The sequence below is a fragment of the Mustela putorius genome, unplaced genomic scaffold (assembly GCF_011764305.1).
Source record: "Mustela putorius furo isolate JIRA1106 unplaced genomic scaffold, ASM1176430v1.1 tig00000430_pilon_pilon_pilon, whole genome shotgun sequence".
NCBI lineage: Eukaryota > Metazoa > Chordata > Mammalia > Carnivora > Mustelidae > Mustela > Mustela putorius.
This window is the reverse complement of record NW_025421377.1, coordinates 8,227,404-8,245,892: the sequence shown is the minus strand read 5'-3', so window position 1 is coordinate 8,245,892 and position 18,489 is coordinate 8,227,404. Positions and strand designations below refer to the sequence as shown.

General features: G+C 40.9%; 1 protein-coding gene and 1 pseudogene across 5 annotated transcripts in view; one reads left to right on the top strand and one right to left on the bottom strand.

Annotated features, from left to right (window-relative positions):
• Window positions 1-12,747, bottom strand: part of CEP135 (centrosomal protein 135) — a 76,591-nt gene extending 63,844 nt beyond the window's left edge. For 4 of the 5 annotated variants that reach the window (XM_045079778.1, XM_045079780.1, XM_045079779.1 and 1 more), the window contains exons 1-6: window positions 12,535-12,747; window positions 8,432-8,589; window positions 6,731-6,921; window positions 5,618-5,785; window positions 3,120-3,261; window positions 940-1,024 (exon numbers count right to left, since the gene is read on the bottom strand). In XM_045079778.1, the coding sequence (XP_044935713.1) occupies window positions 940-1,024; window positions 3,120-3,261; window positions 5,618-5,785; window positions 6,731-6,921; window positions 8,432-8,544 (699 nt within the window). In that variant the 5' untranslated portion in view covers window positions 8,545-8,589; window positions 12,535-12,747. Of the gene's footprint in view, window positions 1-939; window positions 1,025-3,119; window positions 3,262-5,617; window positions 5,786-6,730; window positions 6,922-8,431; window positions 8,590-11,897; window positions 12,486-12,534 lie in introns of those variants that run through there. The other variant, XM_004775493.3, reaches the window with a different exon arrangement.
• Window positions 11,338-11,437, top strand: LOC123392067 (annotated as a pseudogene).
• Window positions 12,748-18,489: the final 5,742 nt, after the last annotated feature.

The window sequence follows — 18,489 nt, the reverse complement described above, 5'->3', positions numbered from 1 at the left end:
AAGTACTTGGAAAAAAATGTGATGAAACTGTGATTATAAATTGAAAAATATCAACAATATTCAACTTGCAAATATTTGATATTTTCAGTCTCTATACTGTAAGTTTTTTGGTTGATGTCCGGTTGATGTCTTTTCTACTGTGGCCTCCTGCTCCCATTCTTTTGCAGCTGACTTGTCTGCGCCTCAGTCTTCTCCCGTGCACCGTCAGGAGGCGGCAAACATGATCACGATTCCTTTATACTGCATTTTTATCCAAATATCTTCTAAGTACTTTATGAACTTAACAGTAATACCAACACATAAGTTACATCTATATTTGCATGTGCAAATCACTCCAATAAAATGCAGTCATATGCAGAAAATGAAGAAACGTGTTACCCAATTTAAGCTTCAGTACGCATATTAAGAAAGCAAGCCTGTAATTATACGAATCAGTATTTAGCCAAGTACCAACAGAAAGTATGAAAGAACAAAGCTCACTATGGTTACGATCTAATCCTGCATATATTAATTCCCCTGCTTCTTCAGAAAACTCTTTTACTAGTTCTTGTAGAGAAAACACATAACAAATATGGTGCCACAAAAGAGTAAAGCAATTACTTATGATACCACTGTAAAGCATAATACACTTCAATAAAATACCTCCCAAGATGAAAACAAGTAATATGATTACAATATTTGGGAAGATAGATGATTCACCTAAAGAAATCCTAAAAAACTACTATTTGCCTCAATGCATAATGGACTGGACTGTTGGCTCTAAAGCTATCTAAGTCACTCCAGCTATTATCTCTATTAACAAATTGGAAAAGATAAAAGCTATGTAAAAATTCAGCATCAATAATACCAAATATAACCCAACTTTATTTACAATCGCAGCATAACCATTTCAACAATGCAACCATACATCCCTGCTGTGGAAGTAAATAAAAATCCTACCTGCTCGGTATAATCTCTCAGTCCACTTTCCATCATTGCTAACTTTTCTTGTAACTGGTGGACTTCCAGTTGAAGTTCTTGAATTCTGAAACACATTTATAACTAATGTCAATATACTTTCATTAAGAAAGACATAAAAACAAGAAATGAAACTAGATATGTTTTCCTGTAAATTCTCTATTTTCAATTTCTCAGTAAGGTATGAAGTACTGTACCAAAGGGTTCCAAACCACAGCATAAATAGAGTACATCATCTTAGAGATTTAATTCTACAAGAATAGATTTAAAAAACTGAGTGTTAAATAATTTGAAATTCAGATACATTATGCCTCCTGTTGCATTTTGATCCTTAAAACTCTTTGAGGTACGGTTGCCAATTCTTAGGTTCAGGAAACTAGAGGGTCTAGCCCAGAATTCACATTCTGAAGTGAAAAATGGAACTTAAGTATGTTTTCTGAGCCTAAATGACCCTATATTTTCTAATGAGCTACCCGCAATCCTGGAGAGAAGAAAAATATTGAGAAATACTATAGTTTACCAAATAACTACAGCAAAAATCTACTCCCTTCTGGAACTTGTTAATTCTAACAAAACCAAGATTTGTCCAAATTATCTCAATTCTACAACTACCCAATGGATTTGTATTACATCAAACTTTGCCAAACAGTAACATAAATATGACATAACCACTTTCATACTGGAAGAATAAAGCCTGAGGCCAGGTCTGCTTTTTTTTTTAAAAGATTTTATTTATTTGTTTGACAGACAGAGATCACAAGTAGGCAGAGAGGGAGGGAGGAAGCAGGCTCCCTGCTGAGCAGAGAGCCCGATGTGGGTCTCGATCTCAGGACCCTGAAATCATGACCTGAGCCAAAGGCAGAGGCTTTAACCCACTGAGCCACCCAAAAGCGCCCCCAGGTCGTCTTTTAAGAGAGATTTTCTGTGAACTAGAGTAAGTGAGTAAGTGTGGATGGCACACCTTGTCCCTGCTGTTACTGGAACCAGTACTTTCCACTAAGCTAGGTTTGGGAGAAAAGTAAGTATGCAGTTGCTCTCATATGCATGCACACAAATCACTCTGTACACAAACACAATGTTTCTGTGCAAAAGAAAACAAACAAGATCACCAAGAGGTTAATGCCACCTATGAGGGTTTGATAGAAAAGAAAGATGTTAAGGAAAAAATCTAAAGACAGAAAATGACAAAACATGCAGACCAAAAAACTCCTTAAACATACTAACACAGCGCTAAGTCCTAGACTACAATTGTTAACAGAAAAAACAACCCCACAAAATATTTCACAATCTAAGTTCAGATAACTGTATAAACATAGTCAGTCATGTAATACTGGGTAAGAATAACCAAGAGATCCTAATCAGTACCTCCATCAATATTCCTTTAGATTGTTACGAGATTAATGATGTGAAAAAACTCTTCCATATTCTCTGTATAATCTATAAAATAAAAAGTTATCCATACTAACCATTTTTACTATTAGTATAGTACATATTTTAGAATGTTTCTCCAGCTATGACCACATAGGCTGTCATGAGTGTTTTCTTGTTCCTTTGAACCTCTTATAATTTTCTTAACAGCATTCTGTGTATTTCTTGTGTCATCTTTACTATTAGAATATGAGCTTCTCAAAAGTAGCAATACCATCTCATGTTCACATCCCCAGAACACTTACATAGCGCCTTTCCCAGAGACATTAACAAAGTTTTATTTAAAACTGAATTTATATCTGATTCCAGTGTAAGGAAAAACAAGCATAAAGAGCTAGAGAACCATGAAGCAAGAATTCAAAGCCAGTTACAAATCTACTCATGTTCACTGGCATTTGACATATCTGAAGTGAGAAGAGTCCTGCAAAAAGATGAAATGGGTGACCAAACTAATTATTAAAGCAACTCTACTAAAATGGATTCGAGATGGCACTAAATTATTTTACAGTAAGTAGGGACAGAAACATCACATTTATGAACTATGTGAGATCAAAGTTTCAAAACCAGTAAAAACAGTCTGTACTCAGGATACATTCAGAAAGTACTTCCTGAGTGCTCACACGAAGTTCTGTTCTAGGCCCTGGAGATACAATAGCAGACTGGAGCCCCAGCAGCAAGAGACTTAGAGTTAATCAAGTGATTAACTGAAAGCAACTCAATATTGTTTAATGCACCTGTTATCAGCCACCTGTAGGAGGTCTGCAATGTAAGGGTCATCGGGCTGCGGAACTGGATATGAACGGACTTCGGAGGGAGGGACTGGTTCGTCAATCTGCATACGTTGGCGCCTGAAAGCAATATTTCTTTTCTTGCCACCTGAAACACAATTGTGTGTTTGAAGGAATTTAAAAGAAACAAATATTAGAATTAAATATTCCAGAAGGTCAGGCTTTTTATTATAAAGTGTGTCTCTAGCTCATATTACCCAGCGACAAAATAGCTCCTCCCTTATATACAGACTCTCACCCTGATCTTTAACTGAACAATGCCTTCCTGAAAACCTCAATAAGACATGGTTATACAAGTTTTATTCTTGGCATGTTTGGTACATATACCCATCCACTATCTAGTGGGAACAAGACTTTGGTAAGATTAAAAGTTGAGCATGCCCTGTGGTATTTGCTCTTATGAACTCAAGAAATCATTACCAGAAGAAAACTGTCAAATGAGAAGCTTAAAGCAGTGATAACTAAAATAAACATGTTTATTTAGCAATGCCTATAGAACAGATTAACAGAAACTTTATGTACAAAACTAGTATATAATGAATGAATCTCATCTGTAATATAAAATGATGCTATAACCTGAATTAGTGGGGCATGCCTTCTTAATTGTCCTTAAAACTAGCAGGAGTGATTTTTTTTATGGACAGATACATCCAAATTACACGGATAATTTATATTTCCCAGTACCTGGCCAAGATTAGACATGCACTTGAAAAATTAATTTATCTGCACAAAGAACAAACATAATCTACAACTGTGTCTTCATTAGAATCCTGACACATTTTGTATACACGTATCTCTTGTCTTGAGGATGAAGAAACTGGATCAAAAGTATTTAAATGATTTGGGCGCCTGGGTGGCTCAGTGGGCTAAGCCGCTGCCTTCGGCTCAGGTCATAATCTCAGGGTCCTGGGATCGAGGCCCGCATCGGGCTCTCTGCTCAGCAAAGAGCCTGCTTCCTCTCCTCTCTCTCTCTGCCTGCCTCTCTGCCTACTTGTGATTTCTGTCTGTCAAATGAATAAATAAAATCTTTAAAAAAAAAATGATTTGCTTGTAGTTATACACCTAAACAAGGTAAACCATTTTCTCCTTCTCTTACTTTTTTTAAATACCAACCTCCCCTCAGGGTCTGTTCTCTCTTCTCAGCTTACCCAATTTCACTAGCTAATTCCCACCACATCCATAGCTTTAATTCCCACAATATTCCAATGACCCCCAAATTAGAATTTCCATCTGGGACCACACATCTAGAGACTGATCCACACATTCCACTGCATACTAGAAATCTCACTGTGGGTGTTCCATGCGTGTAACATACGACACATGCAAAAGTGAACTCCTGTTCTGCTTTCCACCTTCTCTATCTTAAAAATAGTATCATCATCTACCCGCTCATTCACTTGAAACAGAAACCTGGGAATTCCTCTACTTCCCAAGTCTTCCACATTCGGCCACTGAATTCTAAAGATTACACCCCCTGAATCTCTCTGGAATGTGCCATTCCTCTCTCAGAAAACCTGATTATCATTTTCCCCCTTCATCTTCTAGTTACTTCTGAGATCTTCTCCCATGTTTCTCAATCCTTTTTACCTTGAGCCCACAGTCCCCTTCTCCATCTCATTTCCTGCCATTTAGATCTCCACCTCCCTCCTGATCTCAGTCTTCATTCTGACCAAATCACTCCTGGTCCTCACCATGCTCTTAATCCCTCAGTCTTTACCTCGTATCATAATCCAGCACTTTCCTACACCTCACTCACTCACATCATCTTCATCCCATGATTCAGACATCTTGACAATCTTGTCACTGGTACTGGAGACTCTTCCACCAACTTTAAGGCTGGACCACCCTCAACTCTGGATATGCCCCTTCATTTCTTTTCTCTTGCTACAGAACTACTGGGGATAAAGCTAAAAAAAAAAAATACTGAATAAAATAATAATAATTTTAAAAAGAATTTAAAATAATGATTAAGGAAATAAAAATCTGGGTATTTAAGTTAGTTAAGTTAGACTACTTGCATCTAAGAAACTACTCTTATATAAGTCTCGAAGACCATGTATAAAATAATACGTAGGTCTTAAGAAATAAATTTAAAAGTTTATGTGACAATCCAAAATCATCTTTTTTTTTTCTTAAAGATTTTATTTATTTATTTGACAGAGAGAAATCACAAGTAGACTGAGAGACAGGCAGAGAGAGAGAGAGGGAAGCAGGCTCCCTGCTGAGCAGAGAGCCCAATGCGGGACTCGATCCCAGGATCCTGAGATCATGACCTGAGCCGAAGGCAGCGGCCCAACCCACTGAGCCACCCAGGCACCCCCAAAATCATCTTTTCAAATACTGAAGTTTAAGCATGAAAATCCAAACTCTTATTTTAATCAACAGCTTTAACATCTCTAAAAGATTAGATGTACATAATTGGTTTTGAGAAGGAGCAGACTCACCTGGAGTTTGTACCACAGCGTGCAAATTCTTTTCTTGAAGTTGCTGAATTCGTTCATTCTTAGCTTTGCTCTCTTTCTCCAAAAGTTTGAGTTTATGAACATATTGGTTATTTAGAAATTTCAGATCAGCTGTTTCACGTGCACACTTCTTCAATGTAGCTTTCAACTCTTAAAATGAAAAAGATTCAAAGACCATTTTACAGATCAGGAAATCTATGAAGTCCTTTTATGTCACAAAATATGAAAGCCACTTTAATTTGAAAGGCTCCATCTGATTCTCACCCAAGCCTTTGTCTAAAAGGCTATTACCTTTTCTACCACTGTTAACAAAACTATAAATGGGTCACTAAGCAAAAAAGGGAATTATATTTTTCTTCTGCTATATGGCTTAAGATAAATCATGGCATTTGATCCAATCCAGTAAACTGGGTATGTAGCTGAGGGACTATGAATTCATGCCAGGTATCAGACAGGACTTTCTACTGATATAAGAAGAATTTATAATAAGATAGCCATACAATTACCCTCTGCCCAGGACCTCTGAAATCATTCTATTCAATCTTCCAGCTTGAAGACAAGGGTATTAAAGAATCAGAATGATAGAAGGCTTTCACCTCACTTTAGTCCTCTTACTTTCAGTATGGAAAAAATGAAAATTGTTTCAAGGACATTTCTTTGGTTTCAGCACTTAATATTTCCTAGAGCAATTTTTTTATTAATTAAAAAATTTACTGAATGTAGTTGACACATGTTACATTGATTTCAGGAGTACAACATAGTGATTCAACTTCTCTGTAAGTTATGCCGTGCAGAATGCATATGTAGTTATCATCTGTCACTGTGCAATGCTATTACAATAACACTGACTATATTCCCTATGCTGTAGGTATTTCTACAGCAATTTTAACTCTAAAAATTTAATCTACATATAGTGAAGATGATAATAGCTATAAAATGCAAATTAATATTCCTTGTTGGGAACTCTTCAATGCATTCTGCATTATTTCAAGACTGTTAGCAAGAAGACTATCATAATACTATATACAAGCTTTTCCTACAGAAAAAAACAAAAAGGGCAAAAAATATGGTATTTTAAAAATCATAGAATTTTACCTTTAATGTGTTGGCCTGATTGTTCTCTCAGTTTCATTAATTCCAGGTATAATTCATTATTCTCCTTGATCAATCTTGCATTTTCAAGTTTATATGGTTCCAAAACAAAATCAAAATTGGCACTTTCTTTTTCAGCTTTCACAGTAGATAATTTTGATTTCCGAAGACTTTCTGTTGTATGAACTAGGTCACTGAAATTGAAGAATAAAAAATGTACATACAAGGAAACATTCCATTGCCTTTTAATAACTAAAAATATATTTCAAAAAAGACATAAATGTTAACACAAAGTGAGATCAAATCTAAAAACAAACAAAAACACTAGGAGCCTTTCAAGGTACCAGGTGCTCAAAAATTTCTCAAAGCAAGATTAAAAGGCATGAAACATACCCACAGAATCATCTTTCATTCTCTCCTCTCATTCATCCCCCATGTCCAGTTAGTCACCTGCTCCCATGGACCCTGCGAAACTTATCTGTACATTCAGCAAAGATTTACTGAATACCCGCTATATGCTACGTGCTAGCTTATAAGAATAAAAATGGATTCCTTGCCTCTTAGAACATAGACCAGTAGAATATTCATTCCATCAGTATTTACTGAGCAGGAAACACAATATAGAACATACCATCATCGAACTTGTATCTTACTGACAGTTTGTCAGAAGTTATAATACTATGTGATAAACTTAACAACTGTGTGTTCAGCCTGTACTAGATACAGCAGAGATAAAGTCAGTCTCTAGTCTCAAGGGGTTTGCCTTCTAAAGGAAACACAAAAACAAGTTTCCGACGATGGTAAGTAGTGAAGGTAATATGTACCAGATGTGACAATCTTGTAGGCCATAGAGCTAAACAAGCATAGGGCAGGAGGGAGAGGTGAGAGGGCCTTCCTAGGCAGACAGAACAGCACATGGAAAGACCAAGCGGAGAGACCGATGGGGAGTGTATCTGTTTAGGGAGCTCCAAGTGGTCAAATACATGGGAGATGAAGCTGGGTGTAAGATCACTATGGAAAAAGTCTGCCAGTCTCTCAGAAAGTTAAACATACTTCACCCTCCAACCTTGAATTGCAGAGCTAGAACTACAGCATGAAGGATTCTGGAGGCCATAATGAAGACCAAAAACCAAAAAATAAAAAACAAAAACAAAAACAAAAACCACACCAAAAATTCCCACCAAGTCTCTCTCCTGCACTCTCTCCTTACCATCATCACAGCTTGTAGTCCTAAAGCTTCCTAAGCAGTCCTGCTCCAGTCTCAAGGAAAGAACAAATAGTGGAAAGGAACAATCACACAGAATCTTTCAGTTAAAGTAAAACGTAACTGCTAAAGTATTGACCAACCACGTATGAGAGAACCTTTATCAAATCATAGAAATTAAAGACTAGAGAGGCAGACACTGAACACCCCATCATGTAAGAAAATCATATTTAAAAATTGTATTTCTATTCACGGAGGACTCTCAGAAACACCTACTCTGAAGAGTAGAGTGTGAAAGGTGACCCCTACAGTTTTGCAACGTGGAGGTCCTGGAATGATGACATGGGAGTAGGATACAAGAATAGATGAGCTTCAGAGGACTGAAGGACTTAAAAAAAAAAACAAACTACCCATTTCTTTACTGTAACATGAAGTTTAACAGAAGCTAGATAAATGGGATTAAGGATCACAGAGGTTTAGAACTGTATTTTCATCTTTACCTGAAAAGTTTTTCTACCAACGGTAAACACTCCACTGTCAGAGTCTGGCGGTATCCCAGCTGATCCAATCTTTTTCTAATATTAATGTACTTTCTTTCTGCAGCTGTAGTCATCTTGTCTTCCAAAACTAGTTTTATTCACTCCCGAAAATTAAAGTCCTAAAAGAGTAAAACATTATTCTGTTATTATGACTATTACTATTTCATGGTAAGAAGAAAAGATTCTTTCAATATGAAGCTGACATTTTTGTTATTGTTGTTTCTCTTCAGGTAGGCTGCCTTCTGGAATATTGAGACTGACTTAACTGCAATGCTTATGACAGTCACATTGCTGTATTAAAATAAGTTTCTCTTGGGGCACCTGGGTGGCTCAGTTATTAAGTGTCTGCCCTCAGCTCAGGTCATGATCCCAGGGTCCTGGGATGGAGTCCAGCATTGGGCTCCCTGCTCAGCGGGAAGCCTGCTTCTCCCTCTTCCACTCTCCCTGCTTGTGTTCCCTCTCTCGCTGTGTCTCTGTCAAAAAAATAAATAAAATATTTTAAAAGATAAGTTTCTCTTAATAAATCTATACATAAAAAAGTTAAAAAAATAATGGAGAAAACAAAGAATATTTTCCCAAGCTTGAGGTAGGCAGAATCTTTAGATGCCTAAAGATTTAAATCTTTAAATGTCTAAAGATTTTAAATCTTTAAATGCCTTTTTGAGGGGCGTCTGGGTGGCTCAGTGGGTTAAAGCCTTGGCCTTCAGCTCAGGTCATGATCTCAGGGTCTTGGATTCGAGTGCCACTCCCTCAGCAGGGAGCCTGCCTCTCCTCCCCCTCGCCTGCCTCTCTGCCTCCTGATCTCTGTCTCTCAAATAAATAAATAAAATATTTAAAAAAAATAAATAAAATAGGGCACCTGGGTGGCTCAGTGGGTTAAAGCCTCTGCCTTCATCTCAGGTCATGATCCCAGGGTTCTGGTATAGAGCCCTGCATTGGGCTCTCTGCTCAGCAGCGAGCCTGCTTCCCTTCCTCTCTCTCTGCCTGCCCCTCTACTTGTGATCTCTGTCTGTCAAATAAATAAACAAAAAATCTTTTTAAAAAAAGCCTCTTTGGAAGCACTAAGTACAAAAGAAAAATCTGATAAATTTTTGGAATTAATCAAATTAACAATGGCTGCTCATCAAAATATTCCATTAAGAAAACAAAAAGAAAAATGAAAGTGTAGGAGAAAATATTCATAATATCAAACAAAGGATTTGTATATGGCATACATGAAGAACTGCAGTTCAATAATAACAATAAAGAAAATTCGGTAAGAAAATGGGCTAAAGACGGGCAAAGATAAGTGAATAGGAATAATCATATGAAGAGGTGCTCACCACCATTAGTTACATGGGAACTATGAATTAAAACCACAGTGAGGTATAATTTCACCCATATTAGAATGGCTAAAATTAAAAACATGTTGTCAAGGATTTGGAGCAACTGGAATCTTCACATTGCTGATGGGAATGTAAAAGCACTGGGGAAAAAGTCTGGCAGTTTCTTTCTTTCTTTTTAAGATTTTATTTATTTATTTGACAGAGATCACAAACAGGCAGAGAGGCAGGCAGAGAGAGAGAGAGAGGAGGAAGCAGGCTCCCTGCTGAGCAGAGAGCCCTATGCAATGCAGAGCTCCATCCCAGGACCCTGGGATCGAGACCTGAGCCAAGGCAGAGGCTTTAACCCACTGAGCCACTTAGGTACCCCAAGTCTGGTAGTTTCTTATAAAGTTAAACTTCTACCCTAGAACTCTATAATATTGCTAGGTATTTATTCAAGCAAATGAAAATAAACATCCATGGAGTCTATGAGAATATTCATAACAGCTTTTTCATAATAGCCCCAGACTGGAGCAGGACAACAAATAAACTGAGATATTTGTACAATATACTACTACTCAGGAATAAAAGAAAAGAAATAAAAGAAAGGTCAACCCGGCGCCTGGGTGTCTCAGTGGGTTAAACCACTGCCTTCGGCTCAGGTCATGATCTTAGGGTCCTGGGATCGAGTCCCGCATCAGGCTCTCTGCTCACCAGGGAGCCTGCTTCTCTTCCTCTCTCTCTCTGCCTGCCTCTCTGCCTACTTGTGATCTCTGTCAAATAAATAAATAAAATCTTTAAAAAAAAAAAAGAAAGAAAGAAAGAAAGGTCAACCACGTGAATTAATTTGGAAAACATTACTTGAACAGTAGAAGCCAGACACATATACTGCATGATTCTATTTACATGACTTTCAAGAACAGGCAAAATGAAACTATGTATACAGAAACCAGTAGAGCTGTGGCCTGGGTCAAGAGGAGTGGGTGGAGACTGGAAGGGTTAAGAAGGAACTTTCCGGGGTGATGAAAATATTGTTAATTTAGATACTGGTTACACCAAGTGTATGGCATTTATCAAAGCTTTCCAAATAGGACACTTGAGATCTGTGCATTTCCCCAAGTACATTTTAATTCCACACACAAAAAAGACACAAACGCATATGAATCTCTACACACATTTTTATCTTTGTCTTTTTCAATATTTATGAATATATTCCCTACCAATGTGCCCTAAAATGGAGTTCTCTAAAGACTGCTTGTGTAGAAACTTTGCAGGTAAATGTAGTCCTAGCACTCATATTCCTAAACCAAATAAAATTTGTTTTAACATCCCTATTGTCTTTCACAATTTATAAAACGTGAATGCATGTGAATACATGCAAAACGTATCCTCACAACTCACCCTGTAAAGGAGACAGGGCATTCTAGACATCCTCTCTATTCAAAGGCAAGGAAAGGCTGCGTCTAGAGAGCAACTTGTCCCAAACCACTGGGCCACAAAGAAGGTGGGCACTCCGGTCTCCTGAGCCCTGGTCCAGCACTCTGGCTTCTGTACCAAGCTGCAACCGCTTCTTGGCCTTTGGGCTAAGATCAAGTGTAGTATCTGCACCAAGCTGCGGCAACTCACCAAATCACTTCTAATCTACTCTTTCTACAAAGCCTTCTTTCTCCACACTCTTGCTAACCTTTTCTTTTAGTGGCCTCCCCAACGGACTTTCTAGGTTCGTTCCACAAGAGGGACCTGCCTGGGGAAGGGCTTTACGGAGGAACTCCTGGAGACATCGGAAATACACCTGTCACGAACTAGCAGGGCCTCGCCCCTCCAACATTTCTCCTTTTTGTCTGGTACCAACTTCGACTGCCCAGAAATAATACTTCCTCACATACTGGCTGAGACAGAGAATGAACACGAATCCCCCCACCCCAAAGTCATCGAAACACAGGACGGACGGAAGAGTAAAATCCCCCCAAGAAGAACCAAAAACATCCTCACCCATGGGCCGCTGTCCTCCCCCACCTATATCAGGCAAACACGGTGGCTTTCCTGAAAGTTTCTAGCAGAACCCAGAAGCTTAGTTTGGAGGTCCCCCGCGCACGCCTGTTTAGAACCGCTCGCTAGCTTACCTCTGCGGAGGTGGGGGGCTGAAAGCCAGGACATCTTTTTACAAAAGTAGCCTGTGTGTATGTAGGCGCAGCGGCTCCAACACCAAACCAAAACACCAGCCTTGACTAGGGCTGCCGCCAAGTCCCTCCACACTGAACTTACACACTGAACAGTAGACTGGAAGGTAAAGGGGATGTTTTCGAAGGTGCAGGGCAAAGGTTAACAAATGGCTTCCGTCCCACGCTTTAGGGCACTGTGTTTTTACGAAGAGCCTGTAAGATTCTCGCACGAGAGGGCACTTTAACTTCTAAATCAACCCCGCGGTTGGCCGGAGGCGGGAGTGCACACACCGCACAGACGCCCGCGGCGAGCGGCGCGGCGGAAACCGGGAGGCTCGAGCTGCCCCAGGTCCACCTCCCGGACGCAGCTTCAGCGCCGGGTGTCGAAGGGTAGAGGTGTCGGACGCGCAGCCGGCGGGGAATCTTCGCGCCGCGCCGCGCCCCGCCCGGCCGGGCCCCACTTCCTCCCCGCGGCCGCGCGGCCTCCCTCCCGGCAGCACCCGGGCCCGGCCCGCGGGGACCTCCCTGGAGGCCACGGCTAGAGCGTCGCCGCCACCGCCGCCACGCCCGGGCCTCCCGCCCCGACAGCGGCACTCACCCGCGGCTCCAGCCGCCGCTTCCTCCGCCTGCGGCCGCATCCCTCCTCACGCCTCGCCTCCCTCGCGGGCTCCTTCCGCCCCAGACTCCGGCTCCGGCGCTAGGACAGTTTGAAAATGGCGCGGAGAGACGATCCCTGCAGGCGCGGAGTCGGCGCCGCGGTTACCTCGGTAACGGGAGCGGCGCAGGCGGTGCGCGGCGCGCGGCCGGGGCGCGCTCGGCGGCGACGGCGGCGCGGGCCCAAGTGCCCGGAAACGCAACGGCCGGAGGGCGCGCGGCCACGGCGCCCCCTGCCGGTGGGCAAACTCCGAACCTCGGCGGAGGCCAGAAATAGATCCTCCCTTTTCCCGGATTCGCTGCGTGTCTGCCCCGCGCAGGGTTTAAACGCTCCCCAGCGCTGGGTCGCTGCGGCGGATAAGGCTTCACCCGCCAGGGGAACACCTGCTGACCACGAAAAGTCCAACCTAATAATCCCGTTTCTTTGCAACTTTCCCTGACAACCGCCCGATAAAATTAATTTTTTATTGTTGCCACACCCCTCTCCCTGTAAAGCTGTGCCGACACATTTCTTGTACTCATCCCATCGCGAGTAAAATATCAAATTTTGATTCCAAGAGTTATAGCTCATCCCTTCAAAACGTAGTTGTGTGCGTCTCTCTGGGCCCCCCCACGACTGTGAACTTTTTGAGTCCGAGTTTATTTTACTCACCTCTGTTTCTCTAGCACCTATCACAATAAACTTTTGTGAAGGGAATCCAATTGAAATAAACTGGTTGGAGGGTAGAGAGCTTGCTTACTTAAACCATATAGGTCAAATCCTAGAATCCCACGTCTCCTCTGAGGATTTCTGCATAATCAGAGAGGAGCTCGGTCCTTTCTGTTCACTACTCTCCCGCGTAGGCCTTACAGTCAGACAAGTTACTTAATCTTTGTAAGTCGTGTAACTGCTGCGTGGGTTGTGAATAACTTTCTACCCATTCATATATCGACATACACACATGTTCCCACTATGTGTACTTCGTTTCCCCGCATGTCTTAATGAGTTCTTTTATGGAATTTCTAGGAGACAGTGACTTAGGTACTGTCGGTGGCTTTCATAGTCTTGAACATATACAGTAAACACACTTTTTTGCTGGAAACGAATACCTCTTTTGGAAACAGGGAGGCATAAATAAATTAATAATATGGCAAAATAGTTGTGCAACAGCCATTCAGTCCAGATGAATCCCTTTGCCCCAAAACCACAGTAATCAAAGAAATTTAAAAAGGTGGGTGAAACCCTGAAGTTATGGGCCTGTTTTGCTCCAGGGGATGTGAAAGACCAGAGTCAGGTTCACTGTTGGACTCCAGGGCCTAAGGTCAGGGTCCCTGGCACACACATACATATCTGGGAGGGCTACCACTCAACATACCACACTCCCTTAGATTGTGACATTTAGTCTGGGTGAGGAGGAAAGCAATCACGCCTATGTAATGGAACCACTGTGAAAACCCTAAATAACAAGATCCAGAGAGTTTCCTGGTTGGTGAACACATCAGGTGCTGAGAGGGTGACACGTCTGGAAAGGGCGTGGAAGCTCCATGCCCCTTCCCCCTTCCTTGCCCTGTGCATCTCTTCTATTTGGCTGTCCTTGAGTTCTATCCTTTATAAGAATCTGGTAATAGTAAGTAAAGTGCCTTTATCAGTTCTGTTAGCCATTCTAGTAAATTATCTAACCTGAGAGAGGTCATGGGAACCCCAGTTTAGAGTTGGTCCATCAGAAGTATGGGAAGCCCAGGACTTATGAATGGCATCTAGAGTAGGAGCTGTCTTGGAGAGTCTTTTTTTTTTTTAAGATTTACTTATTTGTTAGAGAGAATGAGAGGGAGAGAGCAGGCACGTGCACACAAATACAGAGAGGGGCAGAGGGAGAGAATCTTCAAGCCCCTGGCCCACCCCCATGGAGCTCAATTCCATGACCCATGAGATCACGACCTGAGTGGAAACTAAGAGACAGTTACCCAACCGACTGAGCCACCCAGGCACCCAGTCTCATAGAGTCTTAACCTGTGCAGTCTGCAGTAACTCTGGGTAGTTTGAGTCAAACCTGGTGATTCACAGACCTGTACCCCTGGGGCTAATAATCCATTATATGTTAATTAAAAAAATTAAAAAATTAAAAAAAATAAATTATTCCATATTTTAATTGAAGTCTGGACCACTTGGAAAAGTGGTTTTGGAAAAGACACTGTATTTGGTGTCAGGAGGGAAAAACAAACAAACAAACACCTGGTGTCAAAAGTGTTGTGAAGGGCGCCTGGGTGGCTCAGTGGGTTAAGCCACTGCCTTCGGCTCGGGTCCTGATCTCAGGGTCCTGGGATCGAGTCCCACATTGGGCTCTCTGCTCAGCGGGGAGCCTACTTCCTCCTCTTTCTCTCTGCCTGCCTCTCTGCCTACTTGTGATCTCTCTCTGTCAAATAAGTAAATAAAATCTTTTAAAAAAAAGTGTTGTGAATAAAAGTAACTCACCAAGAAACTACTAGGTATGTGCAGATAATGTTCAGGAGAAGCTTAGCAGATATAAGCTGAGGTTTCTTTTTCAATTTTCCTCTCCATATTTTCCAAACATATTCTGTGTATCTGGGTATCATTAACTCTGCTGTTGTCACTGATTATCCCATTTCCCCTGTTAGATCACGGGCTCCTTATACTATACATTACATTGGCATGATTGTTTTCCTGCTCACCCAGACTAAATGTCATACACAGAAGACTCATGTGATCTTCTTTGTGCCCATAACCAAGCAGAGTGACTGGCACTTCAAAGATCAGGATAGGTGAATTGAACTGAGCAGAACCGAATCAACCAGATTTTCCGACACCAACCCCAGTATAGCACAGCTGCCTCCCCTCAGTGACTGGCCCAGAGATGGGGCTAAAATGTCAACATGACCACGAGCTAACTCCGGTCCTTTTATTTAAGGAGTAGGGACTCAGTTTCCCTATTACCACAGGTGTGTGGTTTGGCTGGAAACCTGACTTTTACTGGCAGGGAAGGATAATGATTACAATAGTTCCCGTCTGTCTGGAGCCCTGCAGCGGAGCCTTGTAGTGACTTGGCCACAAAACACACTCAAGCTGTGGAAGTGATCAAATGTTATGAGAAGCTATTCTTTAGCAGCAGAGACACTAGAAAATTATTTCCAAGAAAGGGGTCGCTTTTAAAAGCACAATGCTAGAGCATCTTAATGACATAGCAGTTTCTTCCGGGTGTCTGCGAAGACATCAGAACTTTTCACAGCATAATGCTACTGCAAGAGATTACACCTTTTATTTTTTTATTTTTTAAGATTTTATTTATTTATTTAACAGACAGATATCACAAGTAGGCAGAGAGGCAGACAGAAAGGCGGGGGAAGCAGGCTACCTGCCAAGCAGAGAGCCCGATGTGGGGCTCGATCCCAGGACCCTGGGATCATGAACTGAGCTGAAGGCAGAGGCTTAACCTACTGAGCCACCTAGGCGCCCCTTATTTTTATTTTTTTAAAGATTTTTCATTTGTTTATTTGACGGTCAGAGATCACAAGCATGCAGAGAGACAAGCAGAGAGAGAGAGGAAGGGAAATAGGCTCTCTACCGAGCAGAGAGCCCAATGCGGGGCTCGATCCCAGAACTCTGGGATATGACCTGAGCCGCAGGCAGAGGCTTTAACCCACTGAGCCACCCAGGAGCCCCAGGATTACACCTTTTAATCACCATTTAGAGTCAGTAAGAATAGAGAGAAGAGTAGGGGCTCTGCATGAGTGAAAGATTGATAAACACCAATACGATATTTCAAAAAACTTTTTTCTTGCACATCAAAAGTTCTGTGGTCAAAAGACAAAGGATGGCTGGGAAAAATATTTACCACTATTATCATAGACCTAATATATAAAAAGCTCCTATAACTTGATAGTAAAATGACTAGCAAATAATAGAATACAGTAGGAAAATAATTTTAAAATGAGCAAAGATATAAACATGTAATGCATCACATGGCTCTTTACCTGTATGAACAGGGACTCACTGAAAATAAGAGGCATGTAAATTGAAAGTAGTGGAAGTGTGAAGGATGAGTAGGTAGCCAAGCAAAAGGTAGAGAAACGCAATAAGCAAAGATACGAATAAACGAATATTACTCATAATGCATCAAGTGTATTAGGTTATGTTCTAAGTGCTGAGCATGCTTTACAGGTACTAGTTCATTTACTCACCACAGTAACCCTATAAAATAGGTAGTATTGGTATCTCCATTATACCGACCAGAGTAACTTATCAGAAGTGACAAAGTACGTGATAAGAGTGCTGGTTTCAAGTCTGGAAGTTAAAACAATTATGTCAAGGAAAGGAACTCCATAGGACAAAGGCCAAAAACAGAATATTTGGATGATGATCAATTAAACTTTGTGGAGACATAGCATTGCCAGGGTCCCAAAGGGCTAATTAGACGAGCCTCCCACAAAAACACAGATTTCTGTGCCACCTCTCTAACAGATGGTCACCGCAGCCAGCCTGGAGCTACTTCCAACAACAGGAGAACTCACTGTTTTTCAAAGAAGTTCATTGCATTGCTGAAAGCTATGTTAGAAAAATTTTTCTTTATATGAAGCTAAAGTCTGCTTCTCCTTGAGTGTGAGTATTTTTTTCTGGGCAATCAAAAGAATGTGAATCTTCTCTCTCATATATGTGATGACTCTTCAAAATACTCCAGATCCTTCAACCTTTGATCATATGACATGGTCTCCAAGCCTATACTTTAACTGGTTGCCTCGTCTGGAGTAGAAACACTCTAGCTTCTCTGTTTTCTTATTGAAATTTGTACCTACAAATTATTGTATCAGATTGGGACTGAGGACTGGGATGTCTTTGTTTCTGTTGATGTATCTGGCACAACACTTTCAATGTATATCATCATGATCTAGTATCACCTTAGCCTTTTTATAACTGAGTCACGTGTTCACCAGTAAAGAACAATACACAGGCTTCTTTCTATGGCTGATACATTTTTAATATATATATTTACTTACATTATCTTGAAGGCACATATGAGTTTTTGGAGCAGAGATCAAAGTTATTATTACTCACATCAATAACTATGGGTTACTTGCTGAACCCCCAGAGTGATACGATGGAAGACAGATGCTACCCAATATAACCTGGGTCCTGCACTGCAGGAGAGTAAGTCCCTCTAAATAAAGAATCTGAGAGTTTATATATGAGAGGGACAGCTTTCACCCTTCCCCTCCTGAGAAAGGGAGAGAAACGTTTGCTGCCTATGGTATATACTCATATTCCTTAGAAAGAGAAGGGATGTTGTGAAGTGCAAACCTGGTGATTCACAGACTTGTACCCCTGGGGCTAATAATACATTATATGTTAACAAAAAATTTAAAAATTTTTAAAAACCAAAAATAAATTATTCCATATTAGAAAAAAAAAGAAAGAGAAAGGAAATGTTCTGGGTCTACCTTCTGGAATATAAATATGTTTGACCCTTGAACATTGTGGGGGGTTGGAGCACAGACCCCCTGCACAGCTGTAAATCCACATATAACTTCTGACTTCCTTAATACTTACTAACAGCCTACTATTGACTAGAAGACTTACCGATAATATACACTTGATGACATATTTTGCAACTTACAGGTATTATGTTATATATATTATATTATATATTATATTTTTACATGTTATAGGTATTATATATTAGAGAAAAGAAAATATTATTAAGAAAATCGAAAGAGAAAACACATTTACACTACTGTACTGTATTTATTGAAAAATAACCTGCAAGTAAGTGGACCTGCACAGCTCAAACACATATTGTCCAAGGGTCAACTGTGAATGTCTCCAGGGGGAAGACAAGCGAAGCTTCTCCTGGTCTGTACCTCCTGGGACGCCTCCCTGGTTTCGGGCTGTACCCCCCCCCCCCCGCCC